The sequence below is a fragment of the Mus pahari genome, chromosome 21 (genome assembly GCF_900095145.1).
Source record: "Mus pahari chromosome 21, PAHARI_EIJ_v1.1, whole genome shotgun sequence".
In the NCBI taxonomy this organism is placed as follows: Eukaryota; Metazoa; Chordata; class Mammalia; order Rodentia; family Muridae; genus Mus; species Mus pahari.
The window spans coordinates 34,641,632-34,668,185 of record NC_034610.1 but is presented as its reverse complement, the minus strand read 5'-3'; the positions used below and the strand labels follow the sequence as shown (position 1 = coordinate 34,668,185).

Sequence of the window (26,554 nt, the reverse complement as noted above, 5' to 3'; positions counted from 1 at the left end):
GCTTGCTCAGCCTGCTTTTTTATAGAACCCAAGACTACCAGCCCAGAGATGGCACCACCCACAAGGGGCCCTTCCCGCTTGGTTACTAATTGAGAAAATACCTTAGAGCTGGATCTCATGTAGACATTTCCTCAACTAAAGCTCCTTTCTCTGTGATAACTCCAGCTGTGTCAAGTTGACACAAAATTAGCCAGTACAGTGCCCTTTTCTGTCCTGTTGCCTTGGAGACACTTACTCAGGACATCATTTCCCCTGCTAGTTACTCCGTCCATCTACTGGAAAGCATTTGTGGGCCGTGCAGTAGCCGCAAGTTCATGCCATCTATCCAGGTGTATTCTTTAGAATTATTAGGTAGTTGCTTTTAATAAGCAAAGGTTTTCCACTGGAACTTTTGGAATGACAGAAGATCTTTTTATGCAAACTGTTTCAGGAATCACTTAAACGGCATTAAAAAAGAAAAAAAAAAACTGTGTTTTTAGGCTGAAGATAAGAGAAAACAGTAGAATACCATGAACAGTGCTCTCATCTAGACATTGATAGCTCGATGCTTTAAACATACTCTCACAATTTGGAGCCTAGAACCTTCTTACTTGGGGATTGTGGGGGTCTTTGCCAACTCCACAGCCAGTGGAGTGTTGATCCATGAGAGGCAAGAAGCCCTGTTCAACACAACTCAGTAGCCTGTGTTGGTTCAAGCTTCAAGATTCTGACCCTACTGAGTTTTATTTTAGTCATGTTTAAGCACAGCACAACCTTCTGGTGATAATTAACTCAATCCCAGCTGTGCAACTACATCGAAACTCTTTCAAAGTAAAGTAATATTTTCCATAAAGATCTATTGTAATAGATTAACTTGATAACAAGGCTCATGATGGGATCTGAAGGAGCTGATGTGATCCGGCCATACAGGTAGCACAGAAGTTGCTAGACTGTTAACCGCATCCATTCCCAACCTCCTGGCTGGAAAGCAGGTTATATATCTCTTTCTTTGATGAGAGTACCCTGGATGTTTAACATTCCTGCTTTCCCTAGCACTTATCTGTGAGCACAAGGACCTGCAAAATGAAAATTGTACAAGATCACTGTGCAGATATAGTACAGATTTAATATCGTTATTACTATTACTGTTATTAATACCATTACCATTATTGATACTGTTGTTTTTCTTTAGAAACAAAGGAAAATCTCACTGTTGCAGATACACTTCAGAAAACGTGGGCAGTGTTAGAGATGAATTTGGAGCAATATGCATTGTCTCTCTTAAGGTAAAGCATACCACTAGACCTCTTGTAGCTAAAGAATACTTCTACATCTTCAGGAAAGAATGGTCCTGTATGGCTATAACTCCCTCTATCCCAGATAGCTCCTGAGATAGTCTGAAAAAGATGCAGGATTCCTGGTGCTTGTGAGGCTAGATCTAGATTCAGTCAGGAAGGGAAGAATCTTCTCTGTTGTGGCATACAGATAACACAGAAGTCACCAGGTTCCCTGCATGGAGCCAGGCGGGTCTCATGATTTGTTTAGTCAGCTGCATGAGCCAGAAAACACAGAAGATGAAAACTTCTATTATTATACTCTTGTTTGTGTCCTTGGGTTTTCATATCTAAAGTTTCCAAAGCCATGGCTCATATTAACTTTACAAGCTCCATGCTAATCTCTTCTATCAGGATCCTTCAATGGCTCCGAGCAGGCTTACAACTGTTTTGCCTTGCTTTATGCTTAAACATCGAGTCTCATTTCCCTCTGTGAGCATGAATTACTATCTTGCTTAGGAATATATTCTCCTTCAGTTATGTGCCTTTGAAAGATACCACTCACACCTGAGCTGTAGTGTACTTCTCCCCCATTGACAGCAGATGCTAAGAATCACACCGTGCCTCTTCGACCTTAACTTGGCAAACTTTGGCAGGCTCTTTCAGGGGATGGGTGTCTTCTGTAAACGGAGTTTGTTTTACAAGTTGCCTTGTCATTGCTACTCAAGTTAGTTTTGCATTCCTAGACTAATGTTTAAAAGCAAGTGTAAGTCTATGGAATCCTACCCATGCTATCAAGATGAAGAAACCAAGTTGGCCTTTGCTGACCACACCGTGAACTATGCAGACCAGCCACCGAATTCTTGGTTCATAGTATTCAGGCAAGTAGTGAATGATGATGTCTAGGCATCGGGTGTTCAGATCTATACTTTTTTTGTTGTTGTTATCTTTATTATTATTATTATTATTATTATTATTATTATTATTATTTTCTTTATTTACATTTCAAATGCTATCCCGAAAGTTCCCTATACCCCACCCCTGCCCCTGCTCCCCTACCCACCCACTCCCACTACTTGGCCCCGGCCTTCCCCTGTGCTGGGTCATATAAAGTTTACAAGACCAAGGGGCCTCTCTTCCCAAAGATGGCTGATTAGGCCATCTTCTGCTACATATGCAGCTAGAGACTCGAGCTCAGGGGGTACTGGTTAGTTCATATTGTTGTTGCACCTACAGGGTTGCAGCCCCCTACAACTCCTTGGGGAGCTCCTCCATTGGGGGCCCTGTGTTCCATCCAATAGCTGACTGTGAGCATCCACTTCTGTGTTTGCCAGGCTCTGGCATAGCCTCACAAGTGAGATCTGTACTTTCAAGAGTAAAAATATGGTTGGCAATAAAAATATCAGTCTCTAGACTCTCTCATATTTCCTTAAAACTTTTCCATACATGATACATAAAAGTTTTCCATATATATGTATATGTATGTATATGTATATGTACATGATATGATGCCAGAGAATTTGTATTAATATTCCTTACATCATGAAATGTGTAAACAATTTGAGATTTTCAATAAATCAGTCTGTTGTCAGTTCAGATAGATAACATTTATCCAAGCATATTAAGTACAAGTCACAAGTGACATAAAATGGGAATTCTTAAGGGAATTTGCGTTTGTACAAGAAAATGACACAGTAATAGTAACCTGGAATGGAAAAGATGTGTAAGGCTTTTAGTTACTTGCAACTTGAAGTTTTTGCAAAAAATTTTTTTGGGATTAAATTCTATTTAATGCTTTGAAAAATCACCATTAAGAAAGACTTGTGTTTTTGTAATTACAGAGAAATATTTTTGGTTCCTCAAGATATGATCATACTCCCCAAAGTATACACTACACTCCCGATCTGTATATTGCATGTCATTAACAATGACACATTGGAGCAGGTGCCGAAGGTGTTTCAGAAAGTGGTGCCTTACCTTTACACCAAGAACAAGGTAGGTGAAAAATGTAACCCCAGGTGATAAAGCAGCATCCAAAAGCAAGGTTGGAAGCTCTGCCAGGAGGAAGGGTGCCCAGTTCCCATCCCTGTACAATGGGAGAGAGCAACCTGGAAGCACACTTTCCATTTCAGAAAAAACACATTACACATGGCCAGGATTGAAACCAAAGCCACATTAACTCCGAAAACAGAAGTGGATCCCAGGAGTTCTTTTGGTCCCATACTGAAACAAGTCAAAGGGGTGTCTCTATCTCACAGGGAGCCATGTTCTCCTCAGAATTTCAGGGGACCCATAGCACACACACAGCCCCCACATATAGTCTTCAAAGGCAGCATGACTTCCTCAGGCCAAGAAGCAGTGTGGGCTGCCTGCTAAATGGATGAGAGACCCTGACCTTCCACCAGATGTTGCCTCTCACCTTATTTTAATTCCTTCATGCTTTCAATCACATTCCACATTAGGGAATCATGACAAACTTAGTGGATATAGGCTGGAAGCCAAGAAACCTGTTTTCTCCTTTCTGTAACTCTATTATTTTGAAATTGTTCCTGTTTTCTCTGGATGACTTTTTTTGTTCGTTTGCTTGCTTGTTTTTTGTTTGTTTTGAGGTTCATTTCAGCCTTTCATCTCATGCACTATTTTATGTAAATTAGACATACCTTTCTAAAGAATGGCTAATGAATACTAACTTCATAAGGATGAATAACACATATAAAATGTAGTAATTCACTGAGAAACTGAACAGCTGCTTGAACCCTATTAGAGATTTGAGGAAACATTTTTGTAAATAAGGAAAATAATGTTTTTTTCTTTGTTTGTTTGTTTTTTGTGGGGTTTTTTGTGTGTTTGTTTGCTTGTTTGTTTGTTTTAGCACATGGGCTGTTAGGCTGTCCTGGGAATCACCATGTAGATCAGGCTGGTCTCGCGTCCTCAGAGATATACCTGCCTTGGCCACTTGAGTGCTGATATTAAACATATATGGTATCCGTTCCTCTGTTGAAGGACATCTGGTTTCTTTTCAGCTATTGGCTATTATAAATAAGGCTGCTATGAACATAGTGGAGTATGTTTCCTTATTACATGTTGGAGTATCTTCTGGGTATATGCCCAGGAATGGTATAGCTGAATCCTCAGGTACTACTATGTCCAATTTTCTGAGGAACCGCCAAACTGATTTCCAGAGTGGTTGTGCCAACTTGCAATCCCACCAGCATCTGCTGTAACCTGAGTTTTTGATCTTAGCCATTCTGACTGGTGTGAGGTGGAAACTCAGGGTTGTTTTGATTTGCATTTCCCTGATGATTAAGGATGTTGAACATTTCTTCAGGTGCTCCTCAGCCATTCGATATTCCTCAGTTGAAAATTCTGTGTTTAGCTCTGTACCCTATTTTTTAATAGGGTTATTTGGTTCTCTGGAGTCCAACTTATATCCTTCAATGGAGGAATGGATACAGAAAATGTGGTACATTTACACAATGTAATACTACTCAGCTATTAAAAATGATGAATTCATGAAATTCTTAGGCAAATGGGGTAACCCAATCACAAAAGAAAACACATGGTATGCACTCACTGATAAGTGGATATTAGCCCAAAAGCTCCAAATATCCAGGATACAATTCACAGATCACATGAATCTCAATAAAAAGCAAGACCAAAGTGTTGGTGCTTCGGTCCTTCTTAGAAGGAGAACAAAATACTCACAGGAGCAAATATGAAGATAAGAAAGGTCACCCTGAGACTGTCCCACCTGGGGATTCATCCCATATACAGTTACCAAACCCAGACACTATTGTGGATGCCAAGAAGTGCATGCTGAAAGGAGCCTGACATGACTGTCTTCTGAGAGGCTCTGTCAGAGCCTTACAAATACAGAGGTAGACGTTTGCAGCCAACCATTAGACTGAGCACAGGGCCCCCAATAGAGGAGTTAGAGAAAGGACTGAATGAAAGGGGTTTGCCACCCCATAGGAAGAACAATATCAACCAACCAGACGTCCATGAACTCCCAGGAACTAAGTCATCAACAAAGGAGTCCACATGGCTCCAACTGCGTATGTAGCAGAAGATGGCCTTGTCATGCATCAATGGGAGGAGAGGTCCTTGGTCCTATGAAAGCTGCTAGATGTCCCAGTGAAGGGAAATCGAGAGCAGAGAGATGGGAGTCGGTGGGTGGGAGGAGGAACACCTCATAGAAGCAGGGGGAGGGAGGATGTGATAGGGTGTTTCTGGGAGAGAGGGAAACTGGAAAAGGACATAACATTTGCAATGTAAATAAAGAAAATATCCAATAAAAAATAAAGACATATGGCAACATATACAGCTAAAATTTTGCTAAAACAACACAATCCAACTGATTATTTATATATGTGTGTATGCATATGCGTAGTGAGATTTTTAAAAATTGCTTTTACTAAATTTCTCCCAATAATTTTAAAAGTTTATATTTTAGTAAACCCAGTTCTTCTGTTATGGAAGTCATCTGTATCTGATATGTTCTGTAGCATAATTTAAACTTTTTCAATTTTTTCATTAATTTATTTACTTTACATCCCAATTGCATCATCCCATTCCTCCTTTCTTCTGAGTCCCTCTCTCTCAGCTCCTCTTCCCTCCCCCCAACACTCCTCTTCCAAATCCTCAGAAAAGGGGAGGCCTCCCATGGATAACAGCCTACCTTGGCATATGAAGTTGCAGTAGGACTAGGGGCATCCTCTCCTATTGAGGTGAGGTAAAGCTATCCAGTTAGGGGAAAGGGACCCAAAGTCAGGCAACAGAGTCAGAGACAGCCCCTGTTCCTGTTAGGAGACCCACATGACGACCCAGCTGCATAACTGTTACATATGTGCAGAGGGCCTAGGCCCATCCCATGCATACTCTCTGGTTGGTAGTTCAGTCTCTGTGACCCCTATGGGCCCAGGTTAGTTGATTTTGTAGGTTTTCTTGTGGTGTTTTGGACCTCTCAGAGTCCTTCAACTCTATCCTGCCCTTCCACAGGGTTCCCCAAGCTCCACTCAATGTTTGGCTGCAGGTCTCTGCATCATTTTCCATCCGTTAACTGGGTGAAGCCTCTCAGATAACAGTTATGCTAGGATCTTGTTTCTAAAATAGAGCAGAATATCATCAATACTGTCAGGATGGGCTCCTATCTCTCGCCATAGGTCTCAAGTTGGGCCACTCATTAACTGGACATTCCCACAATTTCTGTCCCATCTTTACCCTGCACATTTTGAGGGCAGGATAAATTATGGATTGAAGGTTTTGTGGCTGGTTGGGTGTCCCCATTCCTCTATTGGAAGCTTTGGCGGTTTAAGGTTCCATATCCATTGCTAGCAGTCTTAACTAGCAGACATCTTCCTGAACAGAAGGAAACCAACGGGTCAGAACTAAGATTAACAGTACATGGGACCTCCTGAAACAGAAAAGCCTCTCTAAGGCAAAGGACACCATCAAAAAGACAAAGCAGCAGCCTACAGAGTGGGAGAAGATCTTCATCAGCTCTATATCTGACAGAGGACTGATACCAGACTATAGAAAGAACTCAAGGAACTAGACATCAATAAATCAAATAACCCAATTAAAACTTAGATACAGATACAGATCGAAACAGAGAATTCTCTACACAGGGATCTCTAATGACTGAGAAGCACTTAAAAAAATGTTTTGATTCATTTGTCAAAACTTAAGTGTCTGTGGGAGTGTGGATTGTGTCTGGGTCTTCCATTGGATTTCATTAACTGATCTGTCTGTTTTTATGCCAGTACAATGAGGTTTTTACTACTATTGCTCTGTAGTTTGTCTTGAAAATAGGGATGGTGATAATTCCAGAAGTTTTTATATTGTACAGATAGTTTTAGCTAACCTGAATTTTTTTGTTTTTCTATATGAAGTTGAGTATTGTTCTTTCAAGACCTGTAAGGGTTTTGTTGGAATTTTGATGGAAATTGCATTGAATCTGTAGCTCGCTTTTGGTAAAATGGCTACTTTGACTATGTTAATTCTACTAATCCATGGGAGATCCTTCTATCATCTGAAACTTTCCTTGAGTTCTTTCTTCAAAGACTTGAGGTTTCTGTCATTCAGGTCTTTCATTTGCTTGGCTACAGTTATACCAAAATATTTTATATTATTTGTGGCTATTGTAAAGGGTGTTCTTTCCTTAATTTCTTTCTCACCCCATTTATCATTTCTATAATGGAGGGCTACTGATTTTTTCCAGTTACTTTTGTATCCAGCCACTTTGCTAAAGCTGTTTATCAATAGTAGGAGTTCTCCCATAGAATTTTTGGGGTCACTTATGTACACTATCATATCATCTGAGAATAGCAATATTTTTACTTCTTCCTTTCCATTTTGTTTACCATTGCTCACCTTTATTTGTCTTATTCCTCTAACTAAAACATTTAGCGCTATACTAAATAGACATGAAGAGAGTGGGCAGCCTTATCTTGTCCCTGATTTTAGTAGAATTTCTTTAAGTATGTCTCCACTTTATTCAATGTTGGCTATTGGTTTACTTTGTATTGCCTTTATTGTGTTTAGGTATGGGCTTTACAGCCCTGATCTCCGCAAGACTTTTAGCATGAAGAGGTGTTAGAGTTTGTCAAGGGTGTTTTCAGCATCTAATGAGATGGTTTTGTGGTTTCTTTCTTTCAGTTTGTTTATGTGATGTATTATGATGATGACTTTTTTATATATTGAATCCTCCCTGCATCCCTGGGATGGAATCTACTTGATTTTCTTGGATGGTGTCTTTGATGTGTTCTTTGATTTGGTTTCCAGGTATTTTACTGAGTATTTTTGTGTCAATGTTCATACAGGGGGATTGGGCTGAAATTCTCTTTGTTAAGTCTTTGTGTAGTTTAGGTGTCAAGTTGGCTGTCATCTCATAGAATGAGTTTGGCTGTGTTCCTTCTGTTTCTATTTTGGGGAATAGTTTGAGATGTATTAGTCTGAGTAGTGTTATTAGCTCTTCTTTGAAAGTCTGTGCCAAAATCATTAGGCCCTGGGCTCTTTTTGATTGGAGACTTTTAATGACTGCTTGTATTTCCTTAGGGTTTATTGGTCTATTTAAATTATTTACCTGATATATATTTAATTTTGGTAAGTAGTAGTATCCATCAAGAAAATCATGCATTGTTCTTTAGACTTTCCAATTTTGAGGAGTACACATTTTTGAAGTAATAGCTAATGATTCTTTGAATTTCCTCAATGTCTGCCTTTATAAACCCCCCTTTCATTTCTGATTTAATTTGAATATTAATATTAATAATTAATTTGTATATTCTCCCTCTGTCTCTTACTTAGTTTGACTAAGGGTTTATCTATCTTCTTGATTTTCTCAAAAATACAGGTTTTGGTTGCATGGATTCTTTGTATTGTTTTTGTTGTTTCTAATATTTGATTTCAGCCCTGGGTTTGATTATTTTCTGCCATCTACTCCTCCTGGGTGTGTTTGCTTCAGTTTTTCTAGAGTTCTCAAGTTTGCTGTTATCACTAGTATGAGATGTCAATAATTTCTTTATGAAGTTATTTGAANCTGTGAATTTTCCTCTTAGGACTTCTTTCATTGTGTACCATAAGTTTGGATATGTTATACTTTGATTTTCATTGAATTGTAGAAAGTGTTTAATTTCTTCCTTTATTTCTTCCTTGATCCTGTATTCATTGAGTTGAGAGTTTTTCAGTTTCTATGAGTTTGTAGACTTCCTGTTGTTTCTGTAGTGTTAATGTCCAGCTTTAATCCATGGTGGTCTAATAAGATGCAGGAGGTTATTTCAATTTAAATGTACGAATTGTGACTTGTTTTGTGACAGTGTATATGGTCAATTTTGGAGAAGGTTTCATGAGGTTCTGAGAATAATGTATGTTCTTTTGTGTTTGGATGAAATGTTCTATAGATATCTGTCAGGTTCATTTGATTCATAACATCTGTTAGTTTTATTATTTTTCTCTTTAGTATTTTTCTGGATGACCTGTTCATTGATGAGATTTGGGTTTTGAAGTCTCCCATTATTAATGTGTGGGATTTGATGTGTGATTTATGCTTCAGTAATATTTCTTTAAATAATGTGGTGTACTTGCTTTGGGGTATATTTAGTATTGAGACACCGTTTTTGGTGAATTTTTCTATTAATGAGTATGGCATGTCCTTCCTCATCTTTTTTGATTAATTTTGGCTGAAAGACTATTTTATTAGATATTAGAATAACTATTATTGCTGGCTTCTTGGATGTATTTGCTTAGAAAATCTTTTCCCAGTTCTTTATGTAGAGGTAATATCTATCTTTGATGCTGAGGTGTGTTTCTTGTATGCAATAGAATGATGAATCCTGTTGTTATATCCATTCTGTTAGCCTGTGTCTTTTTGTTGGACAAGTGAGTCAGTTGGTGTTGAAAGGTAGCCATGACCAATGATTGTTAATTCCTGTTATTTTTGATGTTGGTGGTGGTGGGGTGTGTGTGTGTGTGTATGTGTGTGTGTGTGTGTGCATGTGTGTGTGAGAGAGAGACAGAGACAGAGACAGACAGAGACAGAGGCAGAGAGACAGACAAGAGTTTCCGGTCTTTTGATTTTGCTAGTGTGGAATTATTTCCTGTGTTTTCTTGGATGTAGTTAACCTTCTTGGGTTATTTGTTGCTACTTTATAACTATAATTTTGCAACTGTTATGAATGGTGATGTAAAAAGAACTCTGTTTTCCAATGGTCTTAGATGACCTGTGTGAAAGGGTCATTGGGCTCCCAAAGGGATAGAGACCCACAGGTTGAGAGCCATTTGGTGTAAAGACAAGTCCAGCAAAGTCATATATGCCATCAAAATCTGGCAGTAATCTTTCTTTCATGAAATACGTTATACTAATGCAATATGGCTCTTTATTTGGGTAAAGACATTTAAAGAGTATTTAATTGAACAGAACAAGAATCTAAATTTGTCTAAAGGTTTTGGGCTCAGTGTGTGTCTGCGTGAGTATGTGTGTGTTACAAGTGGAGAGGGGAGGTTGAGGGTTTGTTTTGTTGTTTTCACTAGTTAGCTCCTTAAACTAAGGTTAAATCACACAGATTTTCTTCAAGGATGCAAGTTGAATCAAAATGCAGAAGCACATTCCATCTCCACTTAGCTATTATTTTGCTAATTTTGAATTTGTGTTACAAATTCAGATGGCACCACTCTCTGGTCTCTACCCACTGTGTCAATTTAAATTTAGGTAAAGAAATGAGAAGGTTGTGGAAAAGAAGGTAGAGATATGTGACTGGAGAACTAGCTTCCCTCTGTGCTTTTTGTGCATGGCTTTTCATCTCTTCAGGATTCTCAGTCTTTAAATATGCTTGCACCCAGAACTGAATGTTACCTCAGAACAGAGCTGATGGAAAGAAAATTATTTCTTCAGTCTTTGTTCTGTAGTCTGGTGACTGCTTATCACGCTGGTATCTGAAGAGTATAAGGACATATCTGTAGCTTACTGAAAATCCAAATGTCACTGTAAAGTTTGTATCTTTTAAGTGTGTTTTTTTTCTATTAAAAAATATGGTTTTCTGAAGGTAAGAAAAAATACAGGATAAATTAGTTTTTCTTTTCAAGATTCTTCAGGATTTTTCATAAGTTAATATATATTGAATATCACCAGAGGAATAAAAGATGTAATTCTTCTCAAAAGTACTTCATAGAAACCCATTTTTATAAAATATATTGGATCACTATTTCACAAAACACATCTTGGAATGCACTACTGAAAGTTGAAGGCCTTTGTCATTTTCCTGCATGGCATTTCTATCTGTTAATCTCTTAACCATTAAATAATTTGCTTCAGCACCGATGAACCATCTTGATGTGATATCCCAGGGATGTTCTCCAGAGACAGGTGAACATCTTCACCCACATAGACAATGTCTAAAGACACATAAAATATATTCCTGGGTGCTACCCAACTTGAATACCTGCTGGTCTTGATGAGAGACCTCATCCAAAGTCATCCTGCACCATGTGGACTTTAACAGCTTTGTCATAATTTACTTGTGCATTAGCTATGTGATCTAATGAAGTTCTTTTTCCTTATAAACTCATAAACTTCCTTATAAACTTAGCTTGTTAGGAGTCTTTTTATGCCATTGCATTTTCTCAGGGCATGCTTTGAAGGTTGATAAGGACCCTAATTAGACCTAGGCTTGCAAATATATATGCTTCTTGAATTCAAACAGATGTTTCCTCTACTGCTGTCATAATTCCTGGAAGATTAAACAATATAATTTAGAACACGGACCTGTGAGATTTCTCAGGGTTTACTTGTTTGTTTAAAGCATTGGGGATCTAACCCAGGAATTCACACAAGCTAAGCAAGCATTCTGTCACTTGGATACACCCTCAGCCCTAAAATGATTATTTCTAAGAAGAATGTTAAATGAAATGTTAATGGCTTGATAATCCTTAGGAGATTCTGGGCTCTGTGTGGATATATCAACATAGTAACACTTATTTCAATGTGCGAACCACATATTTGAGAGACTAGTGGCAATATGGCTCCTATGTGTGTGGCTTCCCTCTCTTTTAGAAGGGATACACATTTGTGGCTGAAGCGTATACTGGTGACACATTCGTATCAGGCGCACGATGGAAACTGCGGCTCATTGGCTCTTACAACCCACTCCCGTTTCTCGCCCGTGACTCGCTGTGCAACACCTTCTCCATAAAGGAAATCAGAGATTACTATATTCCTAACGACAAGAAAATCCTGTTCAGGTACAAGTATATGATAGATGGATAAAGGTGTTCTTTAAAAATAGTAATATTTCTATTAAAATGAATTCATAATTCTGAATTCATTAACTTTTAAGTTCTGCCATTTTATGGAAATAACTAATTAGCAATAACATCGCCAAGTGGATACTTGAGCAAGCCTATACAGCTTCAGATAATGCTGAGCTCATTTCTTAGGCTTCCTTTGAAATGACTTTCTCTGAAATTCTTACAGATTCTCTTCTAGGTGATTGACCCTCTCCTTGCTCTGCCTTATCTGTGGCTCCTCTCTGGTGGGACAGTCCTTCTTTGTCATCTCAACTTTCTGTTTATGCTCCCCTATCTACCACCCCTGAATTCCCAGTACTGAGTCGACTTTGTTTCATTAGTTGTTTCCGTGGATTGTAATTCCAATATACCACTCCTTGTGTGTTCTCCCCATCTCTTCCCAATGCTCCTGCACTGCTGTAGGGTCTTCATTATGTTTCTTACATGAAATTGTTGGTTTTGTAATCTAGGAGTCCATTATATTCCTTTTAAAAAATTGCACTGTCACCCCACCTTCTTAATATATATGTTTATCCTTTATTACCAAGGATAATACCTTTCTAACATACATATTTACACATGTGCTATAAAACATTTGTAAATTGACTGTAGGGTAAAATTTCAAGCTGCAGAGTCTAATGGCCTTACCCAGCCACTAAGTCATGGCCAGGCCTGTCTCTTAATAGAACAAAAGTCTCCCTTCCCCCAGACATGTCAATTGTACAGATCCTTATTTTCCTCACATATTATTTTGTGATATTTTATCTTATTTTGCCACTTTGAAAAAAATAATAATTTTCAGATTGTAAACCTTTTGGATTGAAATCTCCAAATATATGTAGTTGATCCTGGTGCCATTACTATGGTATACATTTTATGTGTTATATAAATTTTAGTTAATTATCTGTGCATCAACCTTTTAGAGAATTAATGTGAATTGAAGGCATATGTTTTTTCAACATAGAAACTAGCAGAGTACCCAATGCATAATTGGCCTGCATTAAATATCTTCTTTTTTTTTCATAGAAAATGTTCTTCCACCCAAATTTAGAAAACACATTAACTATGGACATGTCATTCATAATCAGAAAACCAATAACTAGCCTTAGGTTTTAGTTTTTTTATTGTCTCTTACACTATTTCTTTCTGGTCATAGTATACTACTTCTAAAAACATAAAAAATGGAAGCTTTGTGGCTCTCACATTTCATATAGCATCATGTAATAATCATTTATTAATAAAATCAAGTTGCTTTTAGCTATTTTATGACTGTCCATAGTCACTGATATGACTATGCAATCATTGATGTAGTTAAAGTCATAACAGGAATGGTCTTTATTGTTAAAGCCATATCAGGAATGGTCTATGGTACCTAGAAAAAAAAAACCCTATTTCTAGGGTTTTATTGTATGGAAGAGATATGTTTTAAAGGCACCATACATTGATGAGTTGGTTTTCAGAAGAAAAAACTAAGTTTTTTCTGATAAAATTTGACAAACAATATGCTTTGCCTGATTTTTTCCTATAATAATTTTAATGCAGAAATTTTCCTCCTTAAAAATATAATTCTTAAACAGAAACTAAATAAGCAATATCATTCAATTATAGAACGATGTATATAGTAAAACCTTAAGCATACATTTGGCTTTCTACACGAACGTATTTTATATGTAGGAAAAGACATAAAGAACATTCTAAGGGAAAGTCCGCTGAGGTGCAGGCATTCACGTTGTGGACTTGCCTCTCAATTTGTCTTCCTGTAACATATTTTCAACATTTTCTGCAGAAAAAAAATTAGAAAAAAGGAAAGTAAAAACTAAAAAAATTTTGCTTATCCGTGTGGCCTCCTAATTCAGGAAATAGAGGCTTTTACCTTAAGAGCAACAGAATGCTTTAAAGAGTTTTAAGAAAACTGACACTATCAGACTTGTGTCAAAAGTATGTCTATAATACATGAATTTGAAAAAAAATCAATGTAATTCCTAAGAAAAAACTATCATCATATTATTATGGAAATCTGTTCAATTATTCAAGGTATAGATTATTAACAGATTAATTGAGATGGATGCCAGATGTTGATCTGAATGAAACGAATATTCAAATGATAGAGGGACAGACAGACATAAGATAGCTCAGATGGTAACCCTGGCAATAGGAACTTCAGTCCATATGGCTACAATGATTTCTCTGTCAAGGTCTTGGCACAACACTGGGTGGCTGACAAAAATGTCTCATCTCACACTCAGGAAATTCACTCTGAAGTTAAGTTGTCACCAGGGTAGGAGTGTCCAGAGCCTTCTGGAAAGAATCTTTTTTTTTTTTTTTTACTTCCTCTCAGCATTCTATGCTTGTTGGGACATCATTCAGATCTCTGTTTTCATCTTTATACAGTGTTTTATTGTGTGGCTGCTTCTAAATCCCACCCTATTATTTTGAGGCCATCAGCCATATTGATTTGGCCTCATTCTTTAGGTTTTTCCTGTAATACATTATCTCTACATAAGATGACCTTGTGAGGACTCCAACACGGTTTTTGTAGGAAGAAGAGATACAATGTGAACCAATTATAAAGAGGCACAGGAATCTGGAGAGAAAGCACTGTAAAACACTGGGATGAAATTGACAGCCTAGGCTGGCTGAGTGGGCCTCAGGGAAATGTCCGGATGCCATTATTTACTTTGGGCGAGAACACAGGGCAGAAGCTAACTGTAAAGTGGTCAGAAGGAAATGTCAGTAACAGCCACGCGACCCTTTGAAGAGAGAGCTCAGCTTGAGGCATGAGAGCAGACATCACTTAGAGAAATTGATCATCTATAATAGGTTCTGGGCACTTGTGAAGAGTTACTAGAGAAAACCACAACAAAAAAATTTTTTTAAAAAGGGACTAGAAAGATGGCTTGGAGGATAAAGTGCTTGCCATGAAATACTCAAGTGTGACAACCTAAGTTCCATCCCAAGAATTCATGGAAAGCTGGAAAGAGAACCCACTCACCTGAACATATATGCTTTCATGTTCTTTCCCCCCATATCTCTTGCTCTCTCTCACTATCTCTTTTGCTCTTGCTCTTGTTCTCTCTCTCTCTCTCTCTCTCTCTCTCTCTCTCTCTCTCTCTNTCTCTCTCTCTCTCTCTCTCTCTCTCTCTCTCTCTCTCTCTCTCCTACTTTATCACACACACATTGCAATAATAATTTTTTAATTAAAAAGCACACGCAGTGGTGCATGGTGGTCACATGACTGTCAGGGAAGGTAGCTTTTAGATCTACATGGTTTCATAAACGTCTTCTCATCATACTTAAAAAGATACATTTACTACTTGGGATTTTCTAATGACAGAAGCATATGCTACTGTTTTTCTCAGCTGAATGGTATCGGGCTCTTTGTCAAAGGCTGCAGGGACTCTAAGGTCTTAGCATGTCCGTGGGCCTTACAAGGCTGTATTATTTTCAGACAATCAAATGAGAACAGACACGGCAGTTTCTATGCTGACTTAGGGACACAGAGCAGTGTATATGCTCATAGAGATGAACCTTTCTCACAACAGGTACTCCATTAAAGTGACAGTGGCACAGTCTATTACAATCCAGGTCCGCACATCCAAACCTGACACCTTCATCAGGCTGCAGGTGCTCGAAAGTGAGGAGGTGATCACAAGCACCATGGGCAAAGGGCAAGCCGTCATCCCGACCTTCTACTTCCTTGGAAATGAAAAGGCCTTGAGCTCCCAGTGTGAGTACCTGTCTGGAGTTTGGCCTCCAGTCCAAAACAAATGCTTGTGTTGCTGTGGCATTTAAAGTGATTAACATCAAAAAATCAAAAGTCAACACTTGACAAACACTGGGGCCAACTCAGATGACTGACACCATTGTAATTCTATGCCTAAGTAGGCTCCTAAAAAAAAAAAACAATAGATTGGTTATCCTTTAAAGACTGTTTTTTTGTTTGTTTGTTTTGTTTTTGCGAAAAATTATTTCTTATACATGAGCCTGCTTTTATTCTTTAAGATTTATTTATGTGTACATATGTGAGTGTTTCCCTACATGTCTGAATGGGCACCATGAGGAAGCCTGGTCCTACGAAGGAGGAGGAGTTGGATCTTTTGGTACTGGGGCCACTGGTGGTTTTAAGGCATCATGTGGATGCTGGGAACTAAACTAGGGTCCTCTCCTGGAGTAGCTCTCCAGTCCCACATGAAATTTCTTAATTGTCAATAATCTAATGTATGTTTATTTTATCTTCTTAAAATAGTCATGTCCTTTTAAGCATACTATATTCTATATGTGTATATGTAACCTATTTATTTATTCAATCATATCAAATATTTTAACATTATTTCTCCTTTTTAGCTAGCAAGCAAGTTCTCTTATCTCACCCCTCACCTAAGAAAGATTCAGAAGTACTGACCAAGAAAAAATCTGGCCAACCAAGTCAGAAATCCTTCAAAGGAAGACCTGGAGGTGGACTAACAGACACAGGAATGCCCCTGCTGGAAGAAGAAGTTTTGAACATACCCATTATAGAAGAAAATTCTAGCACACCACAACAGGTACATTAACTGAAAAAAGCAATTAATTATTTGGGGCTAGGAAGAAGGTTCAGTGGGTAAATTGTATGTGTGCAACTCCAACCTGGGAGGCCTAGACAAGCAGATGTCACCTGCCAGCTAGCCTAGAAAAAGGTAGAAAGTTCTGGAACTAGTGAGAGAGTCTTTTGCAAAAATAAGGTAGACAAATACTGAGAAAGAAACTCCAAGCTGATTCTGGCCTCCATGCATATATTTACCAACTGGTGCCCTGTATTCACATGTGCACAGGCACACAGAATGAGCACATACGTGTAAAGAGAGTGAAGAACTTATGTCACAGAATGTAAACAGGGACTGGGGAGTAACTGTGATGATGATCAAGATCATACAACTTAGAAATCATTAGAGACAGATGTAAAATTGAAAGAATGAATCAAGAAGCAGTGGTCTTAATTAACATGAAGACATCCAACTACCCAACTCAACAGAAACCAAACAACTATTGGAATGGTGTAAAAAGAAAATGTAAGTCATTTATCCAATTGAAATGTTTAGTGTATGCTTCCTGCAAACTGATGAAGCTGAGGATTAAAATAGGAACCATTTTGGGGATTTGAAATCTCTAAATATAGTACCTTTGGCATATACTGGACATTTGATTAGTTCCTATGTGTGTGCCTGTCAGCACTCCCATGTGTGAGTATGGGAGCACACGTGTCAAGGCATACTATGGAAAGCCAGAGGACAGCCTCTGGCAGAGGTCCTCGCCTTCTGTCTCATTTGTAACAAGGTCCCTGTTGTTTGCTACACCACATACTCCGGTTAGCTGACTCAGAACTTCCAAGGATGCCACACCTCCAGCCCCTACCTTGCCACAGGAACACTGGATTACAGACACAGCTACTGTACCTACCCTTAAAAGGGTTGTTGAAATTTGAACACAAGTCCTTACACTTTCAGGAGAAGTACTTCATTCCCTCAGGCGTTCCCTACTCCATTCAGGATATCTTAAAAGATAGATTTGGGGCTGGAGAAGTACCTTAGGGGTTAAGAATGTTTGTTGGTCTCATAAAGGATGCACGGTTGGTTCTCAGCACCCACATAAGGTGGCTCAGAACCTGCAACAACTCCAGCTCCAGAGGCTGAAGTTTCTCTGACCCCCTCAGGACCACTGTATTCATAAGCATGCACATGCAAAACTAAAGTACTTATTTTTTAAAAGATAGTTTGTAATGAAAAATTAATAGGCACCTCAATAAAAACTAAAGTACCTATAGATGGGCAGTATTAGAATAATGTAATTATAAGTACATTAATAATAATAGTTTAAAAGTCCACAAATGTGAAAACATGGTAATGTTAAATAATCTTTTAGGTAAAAAAGATCAACTGAATATTTATAAAACATAGAACTCAATAATGAGTTTTTAATAACAAGTCTAAAATTATACTTTATCAGCAACATTAATGTGTGTTTAATGAAATGCTGACTTTTCAATTAATCAGTGAGCAATGGATGTTCAGAAGTATATAAGCTAAGCTTAGACAACCAGAGTTAGAAATGAGCTACTTAGTTACTCACTGAAGACAGACAAGGTTCTGAGAATGACATGAAAATAAGCCAATGAAACTTAACAAACAAAATGCCTCAAAGTGAATTATCCATAGTTTTTGATTTTTATTATTCTAAAGCATATATGCTACTCACAAGTCCTGGGAGAACACAGAAGGCATAAATTTACCAAACACAGGAAAATGGTACAGGGCTCTAAGGCCATTGAGTAGCAAAGACTGGTCGATGCTAGGGCAGGCAAGGCTAGTGGTGGGAGAGAAAGGAGTTTGGCAAAACCCATTAATAAGGAAATAGCAATCTGAGCAATGTGATAAAAAATAGTTGCAATTATAATACCTTCAAAGTTTTCCCTTGCTAAATACAACATCACTAGCTGGCTTATGGAATGAATTGAGCAACAGTATTTTCTAGAAAACACAACAAAAATCTTGTCTTATTTGAATAGGGCATTTGAGACAGGGTCTTGCTCTACAGCCTGTGATTGGTCTGGAACTTGCTATGTATTCCAAGCTGGCCTTACTCGCAGTAGCCCACAGACCTCACCCTCCCAATTGCTGGAATTAGAGTCATGAGGCCCGGCACCCAGATTCTTAGGATAATTTTACAGACATCCACACAAACAATCTTGAGTCCATATTCAGATAAGGAGAACATGAGAGAAATGAATAAATTTAGGTGATCAAATGGTGAGAAATTATAAATGATATACCAGTTAACCAGTTCCAGCAGCAGTAAGAGTGGACAGAGAGCAACTCTTCAGGAATTCGTGAGGTCTGTCATTAGAAAGATCTATTAATATAAATCCACAGAAAGAACTACATGAGAATAGTGTGTGGCCCTCGGACAGGTTATCATGCTCAGCTCCTACTTACAGATGCGTAATGTAAAACTAATGCAAATCCTACACACCAGGAGCCTTCATCTAGAAATTTGTACAAAACAATACATTCATATTTGAACTTGTCATATTTTCCTTAAAATAGCATAAGAAAAGAATCCTCAGTATTATTGATAATATTTAATAACATTGCAACATTTTGGCAGTAGAGGAGCAAACTGTTTAGCTGTAAAGTAAGAGAACTACTAAGTTATTTGTAGATAAGATAATTACTTGTCTATACGTGCCTAAAAAATTCCAACAGAATATACAAAACCTAGAGCTAATGAGATTTTGGAAGCTTGCCAGGTTCAATGTGTCTGCATTTACTCAACTCTTTGTATGACACAGATCCTCAGTGTTCCAGTTAACCATTGAACATGCACCCTTATCATTCCCATATAACAGAAAGAGACCTGGGCACAGAGAGACACAGCTCAGTAGCAATCAGCTGGCATTTACAAAGCAGGGCTTGAATGGACACTGCTCCCTCTTGCCACACTGTGTACTTAACTATCAATTATGCTGCTCCTAGAGTCACACCAGTCATCAGCTTTGCTCTGTATCAATGCCGGAACATGAGACAGTAAAACGTGTTGTCTTTCTTAAAAGCCATGTAATTGTAAAATAACTGGCAGTTGACCTCAGCAAGCACACTCAAGTTCTCCACTCAATAAGCATTTACACTTTAATGCTGGACAATTAAAGTCAGTAAGCCACCCAAAACACTGTAAATGACCTTCCTGCTTAACAGAAGTAGTCTGTGCTTTTCAGTCAAGTGACACAACAGTAGAACGACATTAGTAAACTTTTAAAGTCAGGCTTAAAATTGGGGGAGTGTTATATACAAGCCTTGTTGTAGAATTTTTTTATCTCCATTTGGGATTTTTACTCCACCTTTAATACTTAATTTCCAGAGAAAAGGCACACACAACCTTTATATTTACAATAAGCCTTAATCAACATAAGGCCTGGGCAGATATCTATCCTCTATGTTATTATGTCGATTTTGCAGTCATTAATTCCATTGTATAATGGGCCTTGTTTTGTCTAGGCTGCTCTTAACTCCAATTAGCCAACTCACATGGCCATTATTTTATGGTTTACCTAACCCAGAGGTAAACCATAAAATAATGATTGAAATCAGGCTTTCTCATCTCTCCACCTTCTTCTACCCCTTGTAGTTTTCCTCTAATCCCAAACTGGGAACCCTAAACCCCGCCTATGTCTCTTTTGCCCAGCTATTGGCAGCTGGCATCTTTATTTACTAATCAGAAATACCTTGGGGGCAAGGTCATGTAACATCACTTGGGTGCAGACTCTCTGTGGGGCAATCAGGTTGGAGGACCTGCACTAGCATTACAATGCACAGCAAAGACCCAAACCTCAACAGTTCTTCTTTTTAGTCCAATAAAAGCCTCCTTTTCTCTCAGATATAAATTGAATACAATTATAACAATTGTGAAAGGTACAAGGTATACATTTATAAGGTCCAATCCATTATATTTGGCAATTTAGATAAAGTATTTTATCATCTATCCTATTTTGGTAAGTTAGAATTTTGTATATAAATTAGTTATTATTTTAACATGTATTACCATTCTAAAAACATCTTTTAAGACCTAGAATATCTTCTTAAATCCTAGACAACTTAAGTTAAATTGTGAGACTATATCTAACTCATTTTCAACCCTATCAGATATTTGAGAAGGGAATAAATATTATTTGACTATGCAGGAAGTATAGGGACACATCTTCAAGAAATTATAGATATGACAGAGATAGATTATGACCTGGACAGTCCCCAATATTGCTTATCATGTTGGAGCATCTATCTTCAGCCTTCTGGCCCAGAACATCTGATGGACCTTAAGTGAAGCAGGAATTATGAAGGACTGACTTACTCTGTCTTATCAGAGCCTAGCAATCAGTTATTTTGTGTTTATTTGTCTTTGTGGACATCTTTCTGTCTGCAGATAAAGTTAGAGCATTTCTTACAGTGGCTAGCTTTCCACGATTATTTATTGATGCTTATTTTCTTCTTTAAAGTGGAATGGGGTACTTCCAGAAGGAAATCTAATAGTCAAAAGATCCTTTAATAATGAAATGATTTTAAATGCCACATTCTGTGGATCTCTGATGCTTTTTAAGTCTATCTATCTATCTATCTATCTATCTATCTATCTATCTATCTATCTATCTATCTATCTATCATCTATCTATAGCATATGTGAATTGTTAAACATTGCTTATTTTTAGCTATTTACTATTTGAATAAATTTGAAAATATGTTATTGCAATTTACTAAATTAGTATCTAATATGATCATGAGTGTGACTGTCTATTAACTTGCATTACTTAGTTATCCTAAACAGTTTGTTAAAAGAACTGGGATTCAACATTGTATTTTTAAATGTGTTGCATAGGGACAATGCCTATCTAAGAGTAATAAAATTAATCTTAAATTTTGTATCAATATACAAAGATTTATACCAATGAAAACCTTAAATCTGTAACAATATATAAAATTCTGTATCAATGTAACAAAATATAATCTCAATTCCGAATCAAAATATAAAGGTCTCTATCAATGTAAGATTATTGCTATAAAATGCTTTTGTTTAAGATTAGATTTAATAACCCAACCATATTTGTCTCATTCCTTATAATATTACTATATCTCCCCATTTTTTCCTTTCAACCCCTTTCTCTTTGCCTAAGAAAGATAGAAATCCCTGATTCTGAACTCCCGAATTTGTTTCTTTTCTGTTCAAGATCATAATTACTTATAAATTATCCCCTAAATGACAACATATCTATAATTTATAAAATAACCAAAACTATATGTTCCAACTTAAGGAATTGAGATGATATTTTTTATTTGTTTGTTTGTATTTTTAATAATTGCTGTCTGCTGAATTGGGATAAAGAATTCCTATTTGGGGCCCAAAAGGAAATTGAAAAAAAAATAGTTAAGTCAAAAGAAAGCTAACTGGCATTATTTGTTGTCCAGTCTTTATGTGTTGCAAAAGATCAGGGTTTAGCTGAAGTCCTGACTGGATCAGTCTGAAAGGCTGGACGGACCCAGGTCATCAGGGATTTAGCAGACTTTCCTGAAGTTGTTCTTGAAGCAAGTCTCTGGAAAGAGCATCATCAGTTGAGACAGAATCAGGCAGGGAGCTGGAACAGTGGTCATCTCAGAATCCCTGAGGGTGAATCTTGTCAGGGCTGCCCTCCTGGTGTTTCATTCTGGAATATTTAAACCTTAAAACCAATACTTAGTTCTATAAAGATATTTGTATGGAATGTAAAGGATGAATTTGTGTTTCTTGCTTGAGTGGCGAACTACAACTGTCTTTCTTTATGAGTTAGTGTGATCATATACTCGAGCTACAATGTACATCTGTATGGATGCTGTATGAAAGGATGCCATGATGAACTTAGAGGACTCTGTAGCTGACAAGGTCCCTTGGCTATCCATAGCTGAAGTTTGGGCTAGCGACATTTTTCTGGCCCTGCCAGTTTCAGGGCTATTCCCATGTAGAGGGATTAGCAAATCATGTTACCTGACTTGCTTGGTCTTTTTGATTTCTTTTTCTGCTGCAGCCAAGATCTTTAGGGGGCCTTCCTCTATCAAATTTGATCCTTACTACTTTTTGAAATTTCCTGTTAACACAAATATAGAACCTCTCTCCCAAAAACAGCATGTCCTTGGTCCAGCAACCCAAAGTCATCAAAAGTATAGATTGATTTAATTTAACAACCTCTTTTAAATTTAGGTTTGCTCTATTTTGTCCTCTCTCATAGAGGATTTGTAATTCCATTATAACCACTGAAGTTATACCCATCTTTATACTGATAATTAAAATAATTTAAAATAATTATTATTATTCGTTGACACAGGGTTTCTCTGTGTAGCCTGAACTGACCCGGATTTGTTCTGTACATTAGGTGGGCCTCAGACTCACAAGAAACCTATCTGTCCTTGCCTTTGTGTCCTAAACATTGAGAGCAATGGGCTGGATTTATCCATGTATCCTAAAAACATTTATATCTATTTATTTCTCCCTTATTTGGAGATTAATATTTCTGTGGATAAATATACTTATAACCCCTTTCTCTTTATATAAAGTAAGTTAATATCCTTTTTATATTTAACTTCATTTAAATTTCATTTTATTTACTGTATAACCCTATTCTCAAGCCCTCATGTATGTGTCATGTGCTAGGCCAAGCAGTCCCAGTTTTCCCGTGGCGGCCACGTTGAAAGAAACCAGATGCCTAAGGTAGCGTGGACATCTTAATTTATTTAACTTTTTATAATTTTTTTGATTGCCGGAGGCAGGCAGCCTTGCTTTTGGTTCTCTGAGCAGCAGGAATTCCTGTCATTGTTCAGCAGGGGTGTTTAACATCTGCTCATTAAAGCTGCATCTCCAAGACAGCATAGGGCAGCATTTGGCGAGACCCCAGTCTGAACTTTGAGCCTGCTGCTTAGTGTGTTGTTTCTTTTCGGTTTGGGGGGGGGGCACACTTATGTCTTAGCTTACACTATACACACCGGAATTGTGGGTGCCATAGCAGCATGTGTTTTAGTCTTTGTCTGGAATTCCACATGGCTTTGGGGGAAAAGCACGGGGTTTGGTGAAAACCTGACTTTAGTAAGAAACCAATTTTGCGGAGAAGCTTGTGGTTCCTATTTGGGAACCTGAAATTCATTTTTGTTTAAGATTTATTTATTTATTATAAGTAAGTACACTGTAGCTGTCTTCAGACACTCCAGAAGAGGGAGTCAGATCTTGTTACAGATGGTTATGAGCCACCATGTGGTTGCTGGGATTTGAACTCCGGACCTTCGGAAGAGCAGGTGCTCTTACCCACTGAGCCATCTCACCAGCCCCTGAAATTAATTTTTTAAAGTGAGTTTTTGCCCAATGTTGGGCGGTGATATATTGTAAAATTTTAAATATCTCAATCTGGGGTCTTTACCCCACCTTTAATCATTTAGTTTCCAGAGAACACACACACACACACATACACACACACACACACACACACACACACACACACACCCTTTATATTTACAGTAAGCCTTAATCAGCACAAGAACTAGGCACATATCTACCCTCTATGTTATTATTTCTATTTTTGCAGCCAATAATTCCATTATATAATTTGCCATGTTTTGTCTGGTTGCTTTTAACTCCATGAAGCCAACCACATGGTCATTATTTTATGAGTCCCCTAACCCATGGTGGGTCCCTCCTCTCTCCACCTTCTCCCCTTGTGGTTTTCCTCTGATCCCAAGCTGAGAACCCTAAACCCCACCTATTCTCTGCCCAGCTATTGGCTGCTGGCATCTTTATTTACTACATAAATAACTTGGGGGCAAGGTCATATAGCACACTTGGATCCAAGTTTGGAGTCTTATCTCTGGGACTAGGTTTTGGGGACCTGCACTTGGCATTACAATATATCACCACAGACCACATGTCATCTCCCATCTGTCAAGTTGCCTGCAGTCAACCTTGAAATTCATTGCAATCATAATCCAGATAAAAAAACTCTCACCATTCCAAGAAATTATCTGAAATTACTCTAAAATGTATAAGGGTAAATTGTAATCTGAATAAGTCATTGTTGAAAAAGAAGAACAAAGAGAACTTTTCTTTTCAAATATTAAGACATACTAAACCAGTGGTTCTCAACCTTCCTAATGCTATGACCCTTTAATACAGTAGTTCCACATACTAGGGTGACCCCAAACCATAGAATTATTTTTATTGCAACATCCTAACTGTAATTTTGCTACTGATATGAGTCATAAGTATCTGATATTCAGAATATCAGGTATGGTTGACCCCTGTGAAAGGGTTATTCTACCCCTAAAAGGGACCACTACCCACAGGTTGAGAGCCCCTGCACTAAACAATCTTTTAGTGATAATTAATATTGGTTAGTATAGAAGTAACTTGAGGAAAGTAGGAAAGTACAGAAGTTTAAAAGTCCCACAATTTTTAAAAATTCAAACATACACAATTTCAGTCTCTTTGAAATACCTATCAATTTTAAAATTCAAAGTCTTTTAGAATCCACTATCTCTCTCTCTCTTTTTTTTTTTTTTTTTTTTTTTTTTGGTTTTTCGAGACAGGGTTTCTCTGTGTAGCCCTGGCTGTCCTGGAACTCACTCTATAGACCAGGCTGGCCTCGAACTCAGAAATCCCGCCTGCCTCTGCCTCCCAAGTGCTGGGATTAAAGGCATGTGCCACCACGCCCGGCAGAATCCACTATCTCTTAACTGTGTCTCCAAGGACCAAGGCATAGTCACAATCCAATCCAAACAAAACCAGATTTAAACTGTAAATAACTCAATGGCCAGTGTCTGGGCTCTTTCTAAGGGCTTGGGCCACTTCCCTGGCTTCATCTGCAGCACACACAGCCTGTCTTCTAAGCTCAGGGAGGCTCCACTCCAACATTGTTGTGTTCTCAATGTGCAATCTGTGGTACTAGCAGCTCCAAAATGCTGGGCTACATTTGTGTAGCAGAACTACAGTTCTGCCACAGCTGAGCTGCTCTTTCATCAATAGCTTCATTTAATCCCTCTTCCCAGTGTCAAGCCTCAACTTCTTTGCAGGACCCCTTCAGTCCTGGACCTTAATCTGCCACTGAGGCTGCAGCTTCACACATGACCTCTCCTGGTCTTTCATGTGTCAAGTCTCAGCTGCTGTCAATGACCCCTGCCTGCCTGTGAAACCAGTATCACTTGGATGGCTCTACACATAACCATTCATTGTCCCAGCAAGCAAAGGTTTTACTGGAGTGGTTCTGGTCTCTTGTTAATCACAGTTGATTCTCCAAAATCAAAAGTGAACTGGGAAAGAAAGGATTTATTTGACAGTACTCTTGTACATCACAATTCATCATCAAGGGAAGTCAGAGCAAGAATTCAAACAGAGCTTGAGACTGGAGATAGGAGGTGGTATGGAAGCCATGGAGGGGTGCTGCTTATTGGCTTACTCCCTCTGGCTTGCTCAACCTGCTTTTTTATACAACCCAGGGATCCACCCACAATGGAATATGGGCCCTACTCCCACAACAATTACTAATTAAGAAAATGCACTACAGGCTTGTCTGCACCCTGATTTTTAGGAAGGCATTTTCTCACTTAAGGTTCCTTCCTTTAAATGGCTCTTGCCTGTGTAAAGCTGACTAAAAATTAGCCAACATATAAAGAAAAACTGATTTAAAAAAAAGAAGTGAAACTATTAGTCAAGGGAGAAAAAGTGATGTGTCCATCAGAGTCAGAGAACATTTTGTCTCTCGCCAGAGCTAACACATTAAATACAGGTGGATTCCAGCTGTGCTGAAGGTTTTTTTTTTTTCAATTTTTATTAGATATTTTCTTCATTTACATTTCAAATGTTATCCCAAAAGTCACCTATACCCTCCCCCAACCCTGTTCCCCTACCCACCCACTCCCACTTCTTGGCCCTGGTGTTCCCCTGTACTGGGGCATATAAAGTTTGCAAGACCAAGGGGCCTCTCTTCC

At 38.1% G+C, this 26,554-nt stretch overlaps 1 protein-coding gene across 1 annotated transcript in view; it reads left to right on the top strand.

Annotated features, from left to right (window-relative positions):
* Positions 1 to 26,554, top strand: part of Adgb (androglobin) — a 133,505-nt gene that overhangs the window by 78,668 nt on the left and 28,283 nt on the right. Inside the window, exons 23-28 of the mRNA XM_029533071.1 lie at positions 1,172 to 1,265; positions 2,000 to 2,134; positions 3,095 to 3,248; positions 11,803 to 11,990; positions 15,578 to 15,762; positions 16,380 to 16,579. Of these exons, the coding sequence (XP_029388931.1) occupies positions 1,172 to 1,265; positions 2,000 to 2,134; positions 3,095 to 3,248; positions 11,803 to 11,990; positions 15,578 to 15,762; positions 16,380 to 16,579 (956 nt within the window). The remainder of the gene's footprint in view (positions 1 to 1,171; positions 1,266 to 1,999; positions 2,135 to 3,094; positions 3,249 to 11,802; positions 11,991 to 15,577; positions 15,763 to 16,379; positions 16,580 to 26,554) is intronic.